The sequence below is a fragment of the Podospora anserina genome, chromosome 5, assembly GCF_000226545.1.
Source record: "Podospora anserina S mat+ genomic DNA chromosome 5, supercontig 5".
In the NCBI taxonomy this organism is placed as follows: Eukaryota; Fungi; Ascomycota; class Sordariomycetes; order Sordariales; family Podosporaceae; genus Podospora; species Podospora anserina.
Window position 1 is genome coordinate 180826 of NW_001914847.1, and position 15097 is coordinate 195922.

The 15097-nt window shown below is 53.5% G+C and overlaps 4 protein-coding genes across 4 annotated transcripts, besides 3 other annotated features; 2 read left to right on the forward strand and 2 right to left on the reverse strand.

Annotated features, from left to right (window-relative positions):
• Positions 1-1078: 1078 nt before the first annotated feature.
• Positions 1079-2934, forward strand: PODANS_5_4980 (uncharacterized protein; the record flags this gene model as incomplete). Its single annotated transcript, XM_001905320.1, has 2 exons — positions 1079-2615; positions 2675-2934. The coding sequence occupies 2 exons, from the start codon at positions 1079-1081 to the stop codon at positions 2932-2934; spliced, it is 1797 nt and encodes a 598-aa protein (XP_001905355.1).
• A 2294-nt stretch (positions 2935-5228) lies between these two features.
• PODANS_5_4990 (uncharacterized protein) lies at positions 5229-7919 on the reverse strand (the record flags this gene model as incomplete). The annotated part of the gene is made up of 1 exon (XM_001905321.1): positions 5229-7919. The coding sequence occupies one exon, from the start codon at positions 7917-7919 to the stop codon at positions 5229-5231; it is 2691 nt and encodes an 896-aa protein (XP_001905356.1).
• A 938-nt stretch (positions 7920-8857) lies between these two features.
• On the forward strand, positions 8858-9790 carry PODANS_5_5000 (uncharacterized protein; the record flags this gene model as incomplete). The annotated part of the gene is made up of 1 exon (XM_001905322.1): positions 8858-9790. The coding sequence occupies one exon, from the start codon at positions 8858-8860 to the stop codon at positions 9788-9790; it is 933 nt and encodes a 310-aa protein (XP_001905357.1).
• Positions 9791-10092: 302 nt separating this feature from the next.
• PODANS_5_5010 (uncharacterized protein) lies at positions 10093-12824 on the reverse strand (the record flags this gene model as incomplete). Its single annotated transcript, XM_001905323.1, has 4 exons — positions 10093-12301; positions 12366-12517; positions 12568-12737; positions 12794-12824. The coding sequence occupies 4 exons, from the start codon at positions 12822-12824 to the stop codon at positions 10093-10095; spliced, it is 2562 nt and encodes an 853-aa protein (XP_001905358.1).
• A 378-nt stretch (positions 12825-13202) lies between these two features.
• Positions 13203-13685: a sequence feature (pseudogene).
• Positions 13686-13687: 2 nt separating this feature from the next.
• Positions 13688-14155: a sequence feature (pseudogene).
• Positions 14156-14157: 2 nt separating this feature from the next.
• Positions 14158-15097: part of a sequence feature (pseudogene) that runs on past the window's edge.

Consider the following 15097-nt stretch of genomic DNA (forward strand, 5'->3'; position numbering starts at 1 on the left):
TGAGTGGCTCTCGAGCGGCTGTGCCCGGGCAATGCGCAGGTTGCGAATTGGATTGGGGCTTCATCCGTGTCTCATGCGACAGACAGGTGTCTGTACGAAGTAGTGGTCCCTGGAAAAAAGAAGAAAGAAAAGTCGTCCAGGGATGTCCAAACTGCCCTTTTTCATATTTTGGGAGCCTTCTTCGTCATCCATCACCTCATATCCAAGGGAGTGCCAGTTAGTTTTATTCCCCGGGCTTGCTAGGTACCACCTGGCGGAGTGAACCGCCCAAGACAAGACGTCCGTCCGTTGACTGACTGCGCCTTCGGTGGGCTGGAACACACTGCAATCTGTGACCCAACAACTCGCAAATCCCAGCTTGGGTCTTATCGAGACTTGCACATCACCACAACAACACAGCGAGCAACAACAGCAACACTCCAATCCAGCACCAACGCTCTTCCGTCTGCGCTCTCCGTCTGAGGCTTACGCACATCATTAACTTTGCGATCTAGCAAGGGCCAAGTCGGCCAATCCAGCGCCCAAGTGTACAGGAACCTAACCCCGCGCCCGTCCGTCCACGCGACCAGTATAAGCCAGACCCGACTCCAGTCGGTGCCCTACCTACCCACCGCAGCAGGCAGTGCGCGCTGCAGATAAAACAACAAGAACAAAGTTTCGTAAAATCAAGCTCGGCCATCGATCCGGGCCCGCTGGTCCAAGTCGCAGTGAACGAGTTGTCCGTCTGCGCTATAGCGGCTCTCGAGTCTGCGCCATCCTCCATCCACCACCCACAACAGACCTACCGTCCAGGTCTGTCCTGTCCTGTCCGTTTCCGTTCGATTTGACCCCGAACGACAGACACCACATCCACCCACCACCGCCCGGTTTTCTCGACGAGTAGATAGTTTCCCGTGGTCGGCCTTGCGTCCCTTTTCGACTTCGTGTGGTTCCAGGTCGATTCGTCGCCAGCCTAGTCGGAGACCAGAGCCTCGTGTACTGCTGTGCCATGGTTGTCGCATCATCATCCGACGACAACTGAGAAGTGTTACCGATAGCCCACGACTGATTCCCGCGGGCGAATACGACATCGAGGAGAATGGAATCTCCCACGAGTCCCATGCTCATCGACGACGGTCGCGATGTCGACTCTCTCAGCATCGACACGCGCCTGCCCAGGGCTGAAAGGGCACAATCAATCATTCACCAAGCCGAGGACGAGGAGGAAGACGAGAACAAGGCAACGGTTGAGCTGGCTTCCATCATGACAACCACCTCGAACCCGGTATCACCCGGCCCATCAAGCCCGCCGCTGAATCAGGTACGAATGCAAGACTTCATCCCTCCAACACGCCCAAGTAGCACGCCGTTCCCACAACCCGAGCCACGAAGTACAGATTTGCGCTGCCTGAGGTGCCCTTCAGAAGCCTCGATGGATCCCGACGAACCCGGCGTTTCTGACATCCCATCGGTGCAAACCGACAACGAGAACGCCGGGCTCAACCTCTCAGATCTTCCTGCCGAGATCCACGAATGCATCTTGGATCATCTATTTGGCTACCGGGTATCTACATCATCCAAGAGCTCAATCACGCGGTGGGGGACTGCTTTGCGGCATCCAAGAAGGAAGGAGCTTTCTGAGCTATCACGAGTGAGCCGGACTTGGAGGATGTTGATCCAAGACAGGCTCTATCGGCATATCAAGCTCAAGGCGACCATCGATTCTTTGAGAGGATCGTTCGAGTACTTTGCTGCTCATCCACATTTACGATCATATATCAAACATGTGGAGATCTGGTTTCCGGTATTCCGGCCAAAATATGGACCTCTGGCTCTGGGGACGGCAAACACCCTTCCCACAGTTACGCCGGATGGCTTGACAACGGCGTCTTATGTCTTACCCATGGATAACTGCTCTCTGGAAGAAGCCTTTTATTTCGTCGCCAACACCTTCCCAGATGTGTGCATCATGACGCTCGAAGGTGGTGAACGGCGCAAAGCACCGAAAGTGAGGCATTGGATCGGGGAGGATCAGTCTTGCCCACGCACGATGCCCAGGGTGAACTCGGTCCACACCCTTATTTGCAAGGGACAATGGAACTTGATCCGGGGGCAGGACGACTTTGAGACCATCACGTCCGCCCTGCCTAATCTGAAGGAGTGGCAGGGCTCCTTCAGCAAACCGAAATCCAAGAGCTACCTCACCATGGCCGACATCTTCTCCAAGCCCATGAAATTAGAAAAGCTGGTTCTCTGTCTGGAGGGTGACTATCGACGAGAAATGTCTTTCCCATCGTACTTTCTCAAGGTGTCGAGCAAGGTGCACTTTTGCTCCAAGCTGGCCGACGCGGCCGCTTCTCCCTACCTGGAGCAAATATCGTACACGGGGAGAGTTTGCCAGCAGTTCTTCAACGATCTTGTCCTCAAGTGTCACGACACGAGGCTATCACGCCTAAAGCGGATCGACCTAACTGTCAAGAACTGCTGTCGGAAGGTGGCCCACTGGAACGAATCGGGGTCGGGAATCACAGACATGAACTTCATCAAGGCATTTGAGCAGCTGGTGCTTGCTGGTATTCGAGCACTGGGGAAGTTACAGTCGATTGAGTACCTCCGGATTCGCTACGTGGACCTAGGTAAGGGCAATTCTGTACTCGATCTTGTATGCTCCTCTCAGCTAATGTTTTGTTGCCAGATTCCCCTGTCCCACCTTTGAATCCTTACTTTTTGCTCGACAAAGGGTGGTGTTCGGGCGTGTGGAGCGATGAGATCGTCGCCGAGCTCAATATCTCAAGGCCATCGGTTCAGTTTGAGGAACTGTCCGAGTCGTTTGGAGAGGTGGGGTACAACAAGGACGGCCGGATGACCATCAGTCCGGATTTCCCTCGCTCCAAGAGTCTGTCTTTGAAGCTGGAAAACTACGCGATGCTGAGTGTTGGGATCGCGATGCCGTAGGAGTAACTCGGGGGAGGATGCGGGTCCCAAGGGATGGTCGAGGTGCTGATTGGTGGTCAAGAGGCCTCGTGAGGTCTTGAAACATGAACGTGGACGTGTTTGTCGAGATCGGACCGGTCTCTTGCATTTCTCGAGGCCTATTTATTGTCCTTGAACACCTATAGACCATTGCTCGACATCTAAGCAGTATCTCGCAGGGCCTCTTTGATGTTTGCTAAGGCCTGAGCACTATCTTTGCAGGTCTGTCTCTGTTGTAAGTAGGAGTAGCCTAGCACTCACCTTCTATGGTTACCGGTGTGGCGGCAGCGTTTTTGTTTTTTTCTCTTATCATTTTGTGGGTCCTGGTGTACAACATTGGGAAATGCTCAAGCATAGAAGGGAGGTTTTACCGCTGGAAATTGTTAGGGGGGGCATTATAATGGTGTTTTCATTTTTGTTTCTTTTGTTTTGCTTTGTCCTCTTTTACGTCGATGTTCCGAGGAGGGACAGGGTCATTACCATCATTCTTCCCTATCATCGTTACATGAAGGATTTTGCCCGTTGCTCATCAAAACACTAAGGGAGGATGGAATGGGTTTTCTGGCTTTGTTTTGTTTGTATTCCCAGGCTTGGACTCCTGCCTGTGGGGAGTGGGGGTCAAGGGGTGCTGGCTGGTTGGCTGGCTTGGTTTTTTTTATTGAGAAGGAACTCTGGGGCTGAAGGATTACCTATGGTATGGATGGTGAGCTTGGACACAGAAAGCGTTGTCTAATTATGTTGTGGTGGTGGCGGCGGTGGTTGGTGTCGTAGGTCATTCGCGTTCGCTGGGCAGAGGGGGGTGAGGGAAGGGATGAAAGGGGGAACTTGGAACTTGCGTTAGTACCGACTTGTGGGCTGTTTGGGAAAATGTTTGCCAGTGAAGCGGGGATGAGCGAAATAGAGAGCTGATATGTCTGATACCATGAAGTTTATGTTGGTGGTCTTTTCAGGGTAGAATGCCGTGGGTGTCGTGTGTCGGAAATGGAGAAATGGAGGCTGTGATATTAAGGGGTAAGAAAGTAGTAGGCATGCCTCTTGTCTGTATTGCACACACCTCTAAGCCCGTTCGAGACGCTTCTGGACTATGTTAGATGCATCGTGAGGATCAATGAAGACGGACATGTCAACCATTCCTTGCGACCTAGGTATCAACCTCCTACTTCAAAAGGCTTTCTATCCCGACAAATGTGCTGACTTTTCTTGCTTCTTCGTTGCTAGCTTCTTTGTCAATAGCCTGCGAAATGAAATGGCTACAAGACCAACAACAAGATGCAATGAGTCTGCAGGAGAGGTTCTTATTTTGTTGCTCACTGGGCTCAGAATCCTATCCAGGACTCATAAATACAGAGCTATGCTCATTGATAAACGTCGAGTGGATATATCAGCTTTCGACTCCAGTACCTCGGTGTCTGCGTGGTTTGTTTTATGGTCTCAGGCTCATCTACAAGCAAAGAAGAGGGGACATTAGTTGGGGTATACCAAAGACTTTTCTCCCACTGGAAAGCTATGTTTCTTCCTAGGCTTGTACTCAAGCATTTTGGGATACTGGGGGCCATTCTTTTGAAGAGAAAAATGGTCTGGGCAAGCCCCACAGAGCTGAAGATATACAAGCAAGTTGAGGTTCTGAATGACAACCATGTCCGGTTCATTTACTCTTCTCTCTTCTCCCACACGACTGCCTAATATAGTACCAACCACCTTTTGAGTCTCAAACACACAAGAGATCATTCCATTCACCAATACGACTCATTTAAACCTCAGTTTCTGTTCTTTGCCTCATAGAAATCCGGTCTCTGATTTGTATTTTATTCCAGACAAAGCCCCCTCCCCGCAGTTATGTCAAGCCCCCGTGTTTATGCCTATGCCTGGGTATCTATGCGTTACATGACATCTTGCAACAGCAAACAAAAGGAATAAGCTGGGTGGATGGGTGTTTCCTGCTCCCCATAATTTATGAATAGAAAAGAGGAAGAGTATAAAAGGGGGGTCAAATGTGTCCAAACGAAAAATATCAACCCCGAAGCGCTCTCCAACGCGCGCTGCTCAACTCCTTACTGATATACTGTTCCCGGTACGATGCAAAAGAAAAAGAGAAAAACCAGCCCATGTCCCAAACCCCGTTTCCCACAAGTATGATTATAAACAAGATGAAATAAAACAGTCGCCAGAGTGGTGATCAAGACGCAAAACCACACACGTATGTTTGTATATCGCCCCCATCTGGTTCTTTTTAACGCTTCGCTTCTAAAAACCCAAAAGAATCCCAGCCCGCCCTTTTACCTGCTGTCAGTAGGCAACTCGACCCCACTGTCCCTGTCCTGTGCATCTGGCCTCCACGTTTTTCGTCGTTCTTTCTCATCCTCAGTGTCACTGCTGTCAAGGCCGTCGTCTAATCGAGGATTTTCCCCATATAAAGAGTCCTCTTTGAGATCGTCATCATAGCGAGGGTTGTCGCCGTAGAGGGAGTCGTCTCTAAGATCATCATCCGAGCGAAGGATGTCCCCATAAAGAGAATCATCTCGAAGATCGTCGTCTAAGCGGGAGTTGTCCCCATAAAGAGAGTCGTCTCTGAGATCATCGTCCAAGCGAGGGTCGTCTCCATAGAGGGAATCGTCCTTCAGGTCGTCGTTTTCGGTGTCGGTACCACCTAGATTGTCCAACCGAGGCTCTTCCCCATAAAGAGAGTCGTCTTTTAGTTCATCCTCGTAGTCTTCAATATCGTTTTCCATGACGCTTCCATCCTCTTCCTGTTGCGGTTCTAGAGCCTCAATCTCCTCGGGAACAAGTACCCGACCGCCCAACTCAACGTCGCTGACGGTAATCTTGTAGGCAAGAGCTCGTTTTCCTTCCTTGATCAGCTCCTCCGTCCACCCCAAACACCGCTTCAGACTTTGGTTCATTTTCTGACTGTCGACGAGTAGTTGTTGATGCTTGGAGAGATCAATCTGAAGCCTCCGCTCGTCTCTCTTCTGGCGCGACTCATTGCGCTCCGTGTTGGCCCCGGAACTGCCCGAATCCGAATGCTCCGAGCCAGACACGGAATCTTCCTCCTCCTCTTCTTCTTCCTCTTCGTCTTCCTCTTCCAGTTCCTCTATCGCAGCGTCCCCCGCCGCAATCTCACCCTCTTCCTCGTTGAGATCATTCAGCTCCATTCCAGCTTTCGCCAACCCCCCACCTGCAGCTGTCGAGGCCGATGGGACGCGGCTACTCAACGAGGCCATGCTCATCCTCGACATCCGCTTATAACGCCGCAGCTCAGCAGTCTGCTTCCGCAATTGTCTTTCCAACGTCCTATTGATTGCCTCAAGACTGGCGTTTGTAATTTGCAAATCTTGCACTTTGCGCTCTCGGCGCGCGTTGGCGACCAAATCACTCAGCGGTTCCTTTTCCTGCGGGCTAGACTTCGCTGGGCTGTTCAGCGACTCTGACTTCCCTTCTTCTGATTCGGCAAAATCCTCGGCAGCCTGAAGAAGTGATGCAAACCCACTCATGCCTGGGCTTCCTGGAAGAATCGTGCTCGGTGGGGCAAATAGGGGAGATGTTGCCTCAGAGGCAGGGGTGGGGGGGATGGAGCCATGAGAAGACATAAGCCTGGCTATGGCAGGAGCATCGGCAATGGTCAGGCTCTTTGGGCGAGCGTGGGCTCTTTCTGCACCGGTAGAATGGGGAGTTTGTTCCAGTCCAGACCTTCCTTGGCTGCCCACGCTGAGTCGATGGTGTGAGCTCGCTATGGGGGATCGGGGAGACACAAGGGGCGTGTTGTGTCCGCTCTTGACCTTGGGTTGGACCCCAACAGGAGAAATTGGCCTGAGCGCATTGCCCGTCCGGTTTGTTGGTATTCTAGAAGCTGTAGACACGACCGAGCTCGGTCCTCTCCTCATTGGTCCAAATTTGGGGGCAGGCTGTAATTCTGGTGCTCCGTTTGCGTAAAAGAACTTGCTCATGAGACTGTCATTGCTGGTGGCAGCAGGAGACACCAGTGGAGAGACAACACTTGATCGATCTGGAGCAGGGCTTCCGCTGGTATGGAAAAAAGTTGTGTTCCTCGCTTGTTGCGGTGCAACTACTGGTCTCGGATGTGCTTGCTGGGTCTGTCTCGGAACGTCTGCGGCATAAAAGAACTTTGAATCCGGGTCCTGACGATGGCCAGCGCCACTCACATCGGAGGCCGGACTGAATGTTACTACAGGTCGTCTCGAAGTCACATCGTCAACAACGGATGGCGAGATAGCCAGCCCATTTCTACTGTCGAAAGAATCGTGTCGTTCAATATTGGGGGTGGCGTTCGGAGTGCTGTGGGCGCTTTCAACGCGGTTTTGTCTTGACCCAGATCTCGGTGTGACATTGGTGGTGTTTAAGAATGCGGCTACGGGGGAAGTGATGTCGAGTTTATCGCGCGGCCCCGAGCCATTGGCACTCAAGATGGTATCAGGCCTTGGGCGTCGTGGCAGCGGTGTCGCAACGCTTGTCGGGTTCTGGTGTTGAGTAGAACTAGTAGAAGGAGCAAGACGCGTCGCTACTTTCGGAGTCACTGGCGGTTTGCCGCTGTTGTTTACTGCCCTTGCTGCGGTTGGGACTTGTGGCTGTCGAGTACCAGTGGGACCTGGTCGCTCGTAGGATGGCATCCTGGGAGTGGTCTGCCTCGCCGTCGTCGGCGTGGGCGCTTCGGGATCAAATCCTGCCCTCATGCCCCGTGCTGTCGACGTTGCATTTTGGTCCCTCCGTTTGAACGGATGGCGGGACAACGGCACGGCAGGGGACGAGGCGGAGGTGGTCGTCGGGGCGGCGGCTGGACAGGCGGCTGCGGTGGTGGTGATGCGTGTTGTTCTGTGGCCCGAGGCGGACGTGGTGGTAGTCAGAATACCCGCCGAGGGCTTTTTCCTCAGCGTCGGCGGTTGTGTTGCCGTGGTAGTTGATTCTCGCGGGTCGGCGGGTGGGTGCGAAGGAGGAATTGGGGGCGGAGGCATCGCGTTCGATTCGCTATGGCGGATTTCTAAAGGTGCGTGGCCGGTCGCTGGTTGAACCCTGAGTCTGGCTTTGGGCCGCTCTGACTGGCTGACATTGCCGAGAAATACAATGGGATTAGCCGCTATTTCTCAGAACTCGGTGCGAAAGTCGATAAACCGCTCCCACGAAGGACCAATCTCGAGGAAATAAGCACAATAATCTTCAATTGAGCAGTGACAAAACAATACCAGGGGCCTGTGGGAAAAGGAGACGAAGCTATGGAGTTGTATCCGTAGTCTACCTATGCTGATGAGCCCAAGGCCCCAATCCATCCGGGACGCACCGGGGCCCCTCTCTCGTCCTCCACCCTCACCGCTTCACACCGCCCAAGCCAGCATGACCAGCACGGCCAGCCAGGTTCGTCCCATCAATTGCTTTGCGTGTGTGGTGAACATCTCGATGCATTGGGCTGCAACCTGCACCTGGAACCCCGCCAACTTGTGTCCGTCAGAGACTCAGGTTGGACAGGCCGGTGGCCGGACAGACAGCTGAGGCACCCGCTGCAGGGCTCCCCTGCTCCCGGACCCCACAAAACACATGTCTGCCGAGATGGAGGCAGGGCCGCTTCATTGAAATGCCTGCTCTCTGCCCTGCTGACATTTCCAAGCGCCTTCCAGAGCCCACGCTGATGAAACAATATTGAGATTCCCAAGACAAAAGGAAAAGAACTTGCATCGACCTCGACAACCCATCACCACCGATTCCCACCTCGACGTTTGGCGCAAGGCGCAAACCACATCACCCTCCAGTTTTGAACCACAGCGCATCAAGCTCTAACGCACAGCCTAACGGATCTCCACTACAAAGCCCAAAAGAGGCGCTTGGGCCTTTCTCCGATCCTGTCCCATGCGACGATAGCATACGACCGTTACCAACGCTTCCCCGAGCCCGCCTAAGCATGGCGTTACTGGGAGTGACTCTGATAATTGCCTCTCTCATTCTACTCTGTATGCGGAGACCACAGTGGTTTCCCTCCCTGTTTGGAGGCGCTCTTCAGCCGGAGACCAAGGAAGAAAAGCACACCGACGACGGCCTGCAAAATCGACATGCCCCACCAGCGCTCGTGGTCCAACAACCACACGACGCCAACGACGACATCGACGACAATGACGAGCAGTCAACCCCCAAGGCATCCGCCACAATAGGGGTTGACAACGCTCCCGTCCCAACTCTAAATCTCTCCGAGCCAGAGCCAGAACCGGCGCCAAAACCCCAGATCCGACCACCGGTGCCTCTGTTCTCAGCACCCTCACCAGCACAATCACCCAACAACCTAATGATGCCCCCTCCCTCCCGACCACCAACCCTCCGCCCCACCCCATCTTCCTCCCTCTCACCAGCGCCCTCCCGTCTCTCCCCCGCCCCAGCGCGAGGACCAGGCTGCTCAACCCTCGCCCCTCCCCCAACCCACTCCACCAAACCCTCCAAGCCCTCCAAAGCCGTCGTCCTCACCCCGGGGCACTCCCCTCTCGACTGGGCCCGCCTCTCCGGAAACCCCTCCGCCGACCTCCGCGGCCTCCCCCCCGGAACCCCCTACCTGCGTGTGACACCATCCATGCTGAAGAGACAAACCGGCAGAAAGGGGAAGGATGTCTGGACGGTGCTGAGCGGGAAGGTGTACAATCTCACCCCTTACCTACCATTCCACCCCGGAGGAGAGCCAGAGTTGCTCAGGTGCGCGGGAAGAGACGGAACGAGGTTGTTTGGGGAGATTCACCCGTGGGTGAACTACGAAGGCATGCTGAGTGCTTGTCTGGTGGGAATCTTTGTCACAGAGGAGGAGGCTGCTGCTGCCGCGGCGGGGGGTGGCGGGATGGAAGATATGGACTGATGTTGGATTGGGAAGACTCCCGCCGGACTTGTAAGATACGCTCGAGCAATGGGCTGGTTATGTGGTAAGACGTGGAAACAATGCTTGGGAAGAAAGACATGCTTGGCATTTCAGAGGTCATAGAATATGATACCCAAATACACAAGAATTGGTTACTTGATGCTCATTACCAATATGTCACCTTGTTAAGTGACGAATGTGTAACATTGACTATTCGCTGGTCCAGGAACCTCGTAATTAATTTGATATGTAACCGCACTTGCCATAGCCCACTTCAAAGATGCAGAGAGGGAGTTGTCTCTTCACTTCCGCCTGCCAAACCGGAACTTCAACTCATCATCGCTGTCGTCGTCGCTTTCGTCTCTACTGGCAGCCATGAACCCTCCCCGACGCGGCTTCTTCGCTTCCCTCGAGCTACTAGGTGAGGCATTCAGCGGTGGTGCTGCTCGCTTGTTGCTGCTCTGCGACTGCGTTTGCGTGCTCTGTGCCTGTGACTGGCCCTTCCGAGCATTGGCCCGCTCCGCTGCCTTGGCCGCCCTCGACCTTGCTGGCTCGGGTGTTGGCTCTGGTGCTGCTCGGTCCTCGTCCATAACATCCACATCATCTTCGTCCTCATCACTGCTGTCGATGGTGAGAATGTTCTCCCTGAGAGGGGCCTTGGCTTTCTCGGGGGTGGGATTGCTGGTTTGCTGCTGCGTTTGAGATTGACGTTGGCTGGTGGCATCGTTCTTTTGGCGACTGTTGGAGTCGTTCTCGAGCCAATACTCGTCACCGATACCATTGCTCTTTGGCCGAACCTCTTCTAGGGGAATTACTGTTCGTGATGCTTGCCGTCCAGTGGCTGCACCTTGCTTTCGGAACTGCTTGTAATTCCTACGACCATTCCATTTGGGATCCCAACGACCGTCGGCAATGTCCTGCTCACGCGTACGACTGGTACCAGCTCCCCCTGTCCATGGCTCAGGGAAGCGAACCTCACATTCCTGGACCGTTTCAAGTTGCAGCCTGCGAATTTCCGCATAATCAATCTCATCATCGCCCAACTCGGTCAGTGCTCGACGTTCCGCGGCTGCTCTGGCTTCGGCCTCTTCGCGCTGCTTGCGCGCCAGCTCCAAGATATCGTCACCGCCTGCTGTTTTCTTGCCTTTCCCTTTCGTACCTCGCCCCTTCTCACTTTTGTCTTGGGGAAATTCAATCACCATCTCGTCATTGTCCTCGTCCTTAACTGGAGGCTCCGGTTCCGGTGGTGGGGGCACAGGCGGCTCTCCTGCCTGAATACGCCTGCGTTTGGCTGCCGCGGCTGTGGGGGCAATGTTGGCTAGTAATGCCGATTCATCATGTTCTGGCAAGGGTGAGAGTGGGCGTTTGCGCGTAGCTCGAGGCAGAGGGCGCGACTCGGGTGCAGTCTCTTCCTCTGGACGATCAAGAGGGTCCTGGTACTGCGAAACAAACAGACCATCCTGTGACGCTTCGACTGCGGGCTGGCTTAGTTCGGGAAGGTTAGGTTGAACGGGGCCTATCTCTTGAGTCGGCTCGGGGTTGTCGTCCTCGATATCAAAGCCTTTGAATCTGCTTACACCTCTTCGAGTCCGCACTCTTCGAGGAGGCGGTTGTGGCGAGGGTTCTCTCTCCACCTCTCTTTGCTGGGGGGCTGTCGGCTCGGTCGATGGCTGATCTATTTCCATGCGAACACCTGGTTCTGTGTGAGCTTCAGGACGTGACATTGCCGGTTCGGATTGACTAGCCTCTTCCAAGGGGCGTCGCAACATGGAAGCATCGCAGTCCAGGATCGCCTCAATAAATTCGCGCTGGTCGATTGGTCGATGGTCGAGCCGCTGAGCAAATTCTGTGAGAAACTGCGCATACCATTCGTAGTTTTCATCTTTCGGGATGTATCGAACAACCACCACTCCCTTCCCCTCGCTGCCATCCTCAAAAGACCCAAGCCCCTTTTCACCAGCCACGCCTTTGACGAAACGGACGAAATCATCCACGTCCGTTTGTCCTGGCGTCACTGCATTCAACACCGCTTTACCCCTCCCAGAAGTGATGGGAGAGAGGAGGTTTTCAAACTGTTTCTTCTCGTAAAAAACAAACGTGTACCCTTCAAACACCTCCTGTCGCCGTTCATCCGGAGCGTAGGCTGTGCTGGGTCGTTCTCCGGTCTCTTCACCTCGTGGCGGCAAGTGGTCGAGAGCATTGGGCCAATGGTGATCAAAGTCTTGTTCCAACGCGCTCGACGAGCCTTCCTCGGCATCGGCTGGTGTTGTTGCTGCATTGATGATGGTGTTGATGAAGCTCTCGGTGACAATAAGTTTGCCATTAATGAGAGCTTGAAGCCCCTTCGACGTGTTGCGCTTCTTTGACACGACGTGGGTGGTGGTTTCTTCGTATTCAGCCGAGTATTTTATATCCAATTGTTCGAGATCATCGCGAAGCTTTGTCCACGGGTCTGCACGTAACTCCTTGCTAGTGAAGGAGAAGCTCAGCACAACGGGGTACCACTGAATGCTACATCACAGCGACACCGCGTGTCAGCCATCGCAATGACAGATATACAGCGAGGAAGGCTTACCGCAGAAGCTTCTGGCACATTCCTAGCTTGACTGTATTCACAGTCTCGGTGAGGACTTTCTTCTGGCCGCGTATCTGGACATCGTTTACGGTGGTTCCCTTTTTTGAATCGAGATCTTCAATGGTGATCTGGGATCTGGAGGTAATGTTGCGCTACTATCGTCAACGCCAGTCGCGCTTTAACAATACTGGGTGCTACATACGCCGCCGCCTTCCGGGACAGGCTCAACCTTGATGGTGATGTGTTTACGCGAAATGGTCTTGTCAGAGATAACGAGCTGACCAGCCTCAGATACCGTGCGGCCGAAGAGGTAGAGCTTTCCAGGCCGCAGCCAGAGCTTCTTGCCTGGTTTGCGCGTTAGCTGCAGGTACGCTTGCAAAAAGCAGGATGCAGTGATTGAAGATAGAAACGACGGTTTCGGGGCTTACCTTCGAAAAGATCGCTCTCCAGCAGCCACATGATTGTTGCTTGAGGAAAGGCAAGGCAGTAGAGAGTAGAATAGGTTCGGAAAAGATGGCACGAATCTGAGGGTGCTGCAGCTGGTGCGCGTGGGACCAAGGATTGCCGTCCTAGAAAAGTCCAGAAAGTTGAAGCTCGGAGCATTGGAGAGGTACCGACGCGTCATTTACGCGACTCCACGTGACTATAATGCACTCTCCACATGGACCCGAGCACGGGCCACTACAATAGTTTGAAAATGAGAACCTTGAGGGCCAGATAGGGAGATCGGGCTATTTCAATGACCATCATGACTTGAACTACTTCCTAAGTAGGTATCTATACACAAAGCTACCAATATTTGCCAGTTTTTTCCAACAAAGGCCTTCTTCCCATTCAAACAAGAGTTGGGTTCAAAAAAGCAAGCTCTTGCAAATGCTTGCGCCAGGCCCCGACATGATCTTCCATGACAAAACTGTCAGTCGCTGCTACCTTCTGGCCCTGTTTAACTCCATAAAGATACGGTTTCTCGTCAGCATAACAATGAGTTTTAGCCTCGTTTGGAAGCTTGCCATGCAGGATAAAGTCTCTAGCGATCGAATTTGTACACTGAGAGGTATCCCTCGACGAGTGTCCATATCCATGATGAATAATCATCCGAGCATTGGAGCCCATCTCATGCAGGAGTCTCCTCCCATTTCGGAGAGGTGTTGCCGAATCGTAGGTTTCCGCAATCAGAAGGACTGGGTGCTTCAGTTTATGTCCGAGATGGCCACGGTAGACTTCAGCAGGACGAGGCCAGTAGGTGTTAAAGTGACGGCAGGGAAGCACGTTGTACAACCGGCTATTTCCCGCGATCCAGTTTTTGGTGGTCATATTGCCCAAAGCGAGAGCCACCACTCAAGGTCATCGGGCTCCGTAGCGTCGAATGAATCACTGCAAATCACCAAAGTCCCAAGCTCTTCTGTAGAAGGAGGCTCAGGACTGGCGAGGCAAGGCTTTTCGGGGTTGAAATACCAGGAGGTCTTGTCAATCAGAGTGGCTGCAAGTGTGGCGTTGCCTTCCTCGAGGCCCAAAAGAGCTTCGGCGAGCGCTGGCCAACTTTGTGCGTTATACATGGCGCCGTATATTGTGTTTACCAGAGCCGAATATGTGACAACAACAGGGCCGCTTGTTGGGATGTAAACGGGGGCTGGCCGGTCGAGGAGTGATGAAAGAAGGGTTTCCAACCGGCTTTGGAGGCCATCAAGGGTGACAGGTTTGCCGTTCCTTGACTTTGCCAGAGCGCAATATCTCGACCCAGCGTTGACACACTCACCCAGAAAACCGTCCCGCCAGGCATCTGTTGCATTGTCCAACCTGTCCAGCCAAAACCTCCACGTAGACGATGGTCTTTGACATATTCGGTGCCATCGAGGATCATGCGGCCGGAACGGTTGGGAAACATGGACACATAGGTTTGCGCAATACCTGTCCCATAGCTCACAAAATTTCCCGTGACTTCGTTTTCACCAAGTGCCGCTCGAATCTGTTCGAGATCTCTTGCAACAAAGGCCGTGGAGACGAACCGACCCAGGTCTCCGTGGCGCTCCCAGCATGCTCTCATGACAGCAGCGTTCATTGCGTCACCAAGTTCAACTTGATCCCGATGAGAAGCCGACACGGACCGGTGTTTCGATACCAACAACTCCCAGTGGTCCCGGTCTGCATCGTGAGGGAAACAGGCCACAGCGGGTTGAGACATGTTGACACCCCGGGGATCCCAACCCAAAATGTCAAACTTGCCATCGCTAAGTCGCTCGGTTATATTTTGCCCTGCGCGCCATGCATAACTCGCCCCACTTCCTCCCGGTCCCCCAGGCTCGATGATGATGGTTCTTTCACTCTTTCGGCCGACCTGATCGTCCAAGGCGGTATATGTTGATCTGATCCTGGCAAGTCCCGAAACTTGGAACTTGGTGACAGCAAGACGGGCAATGCGGTTGTTGGACTTGTTGGTGTAGTCCAGTGGGACATCCAAAAATCCACACATCAATATGCCACGACCGGCGTATGGGTCCTCTTTCCGCCCATCGCTGCTATTTCCAACAGTCAACCCCCAGCTCCAATGAGCAGGGTTGGGGTCAAACAAACCAAACCATCTCTTTTCGAATTCAACATCGTCCAACGGCGGCGGTGTTGTTCTTGGCGTACAGGGCTGAAATCGAAACGGATCGTGGGGCTTTGGAAACTTTCCATACGGAGAATCAGGGATTTGTGTCTTGAAGCAGCTCAAAGGGCTATTACTGTGGCAC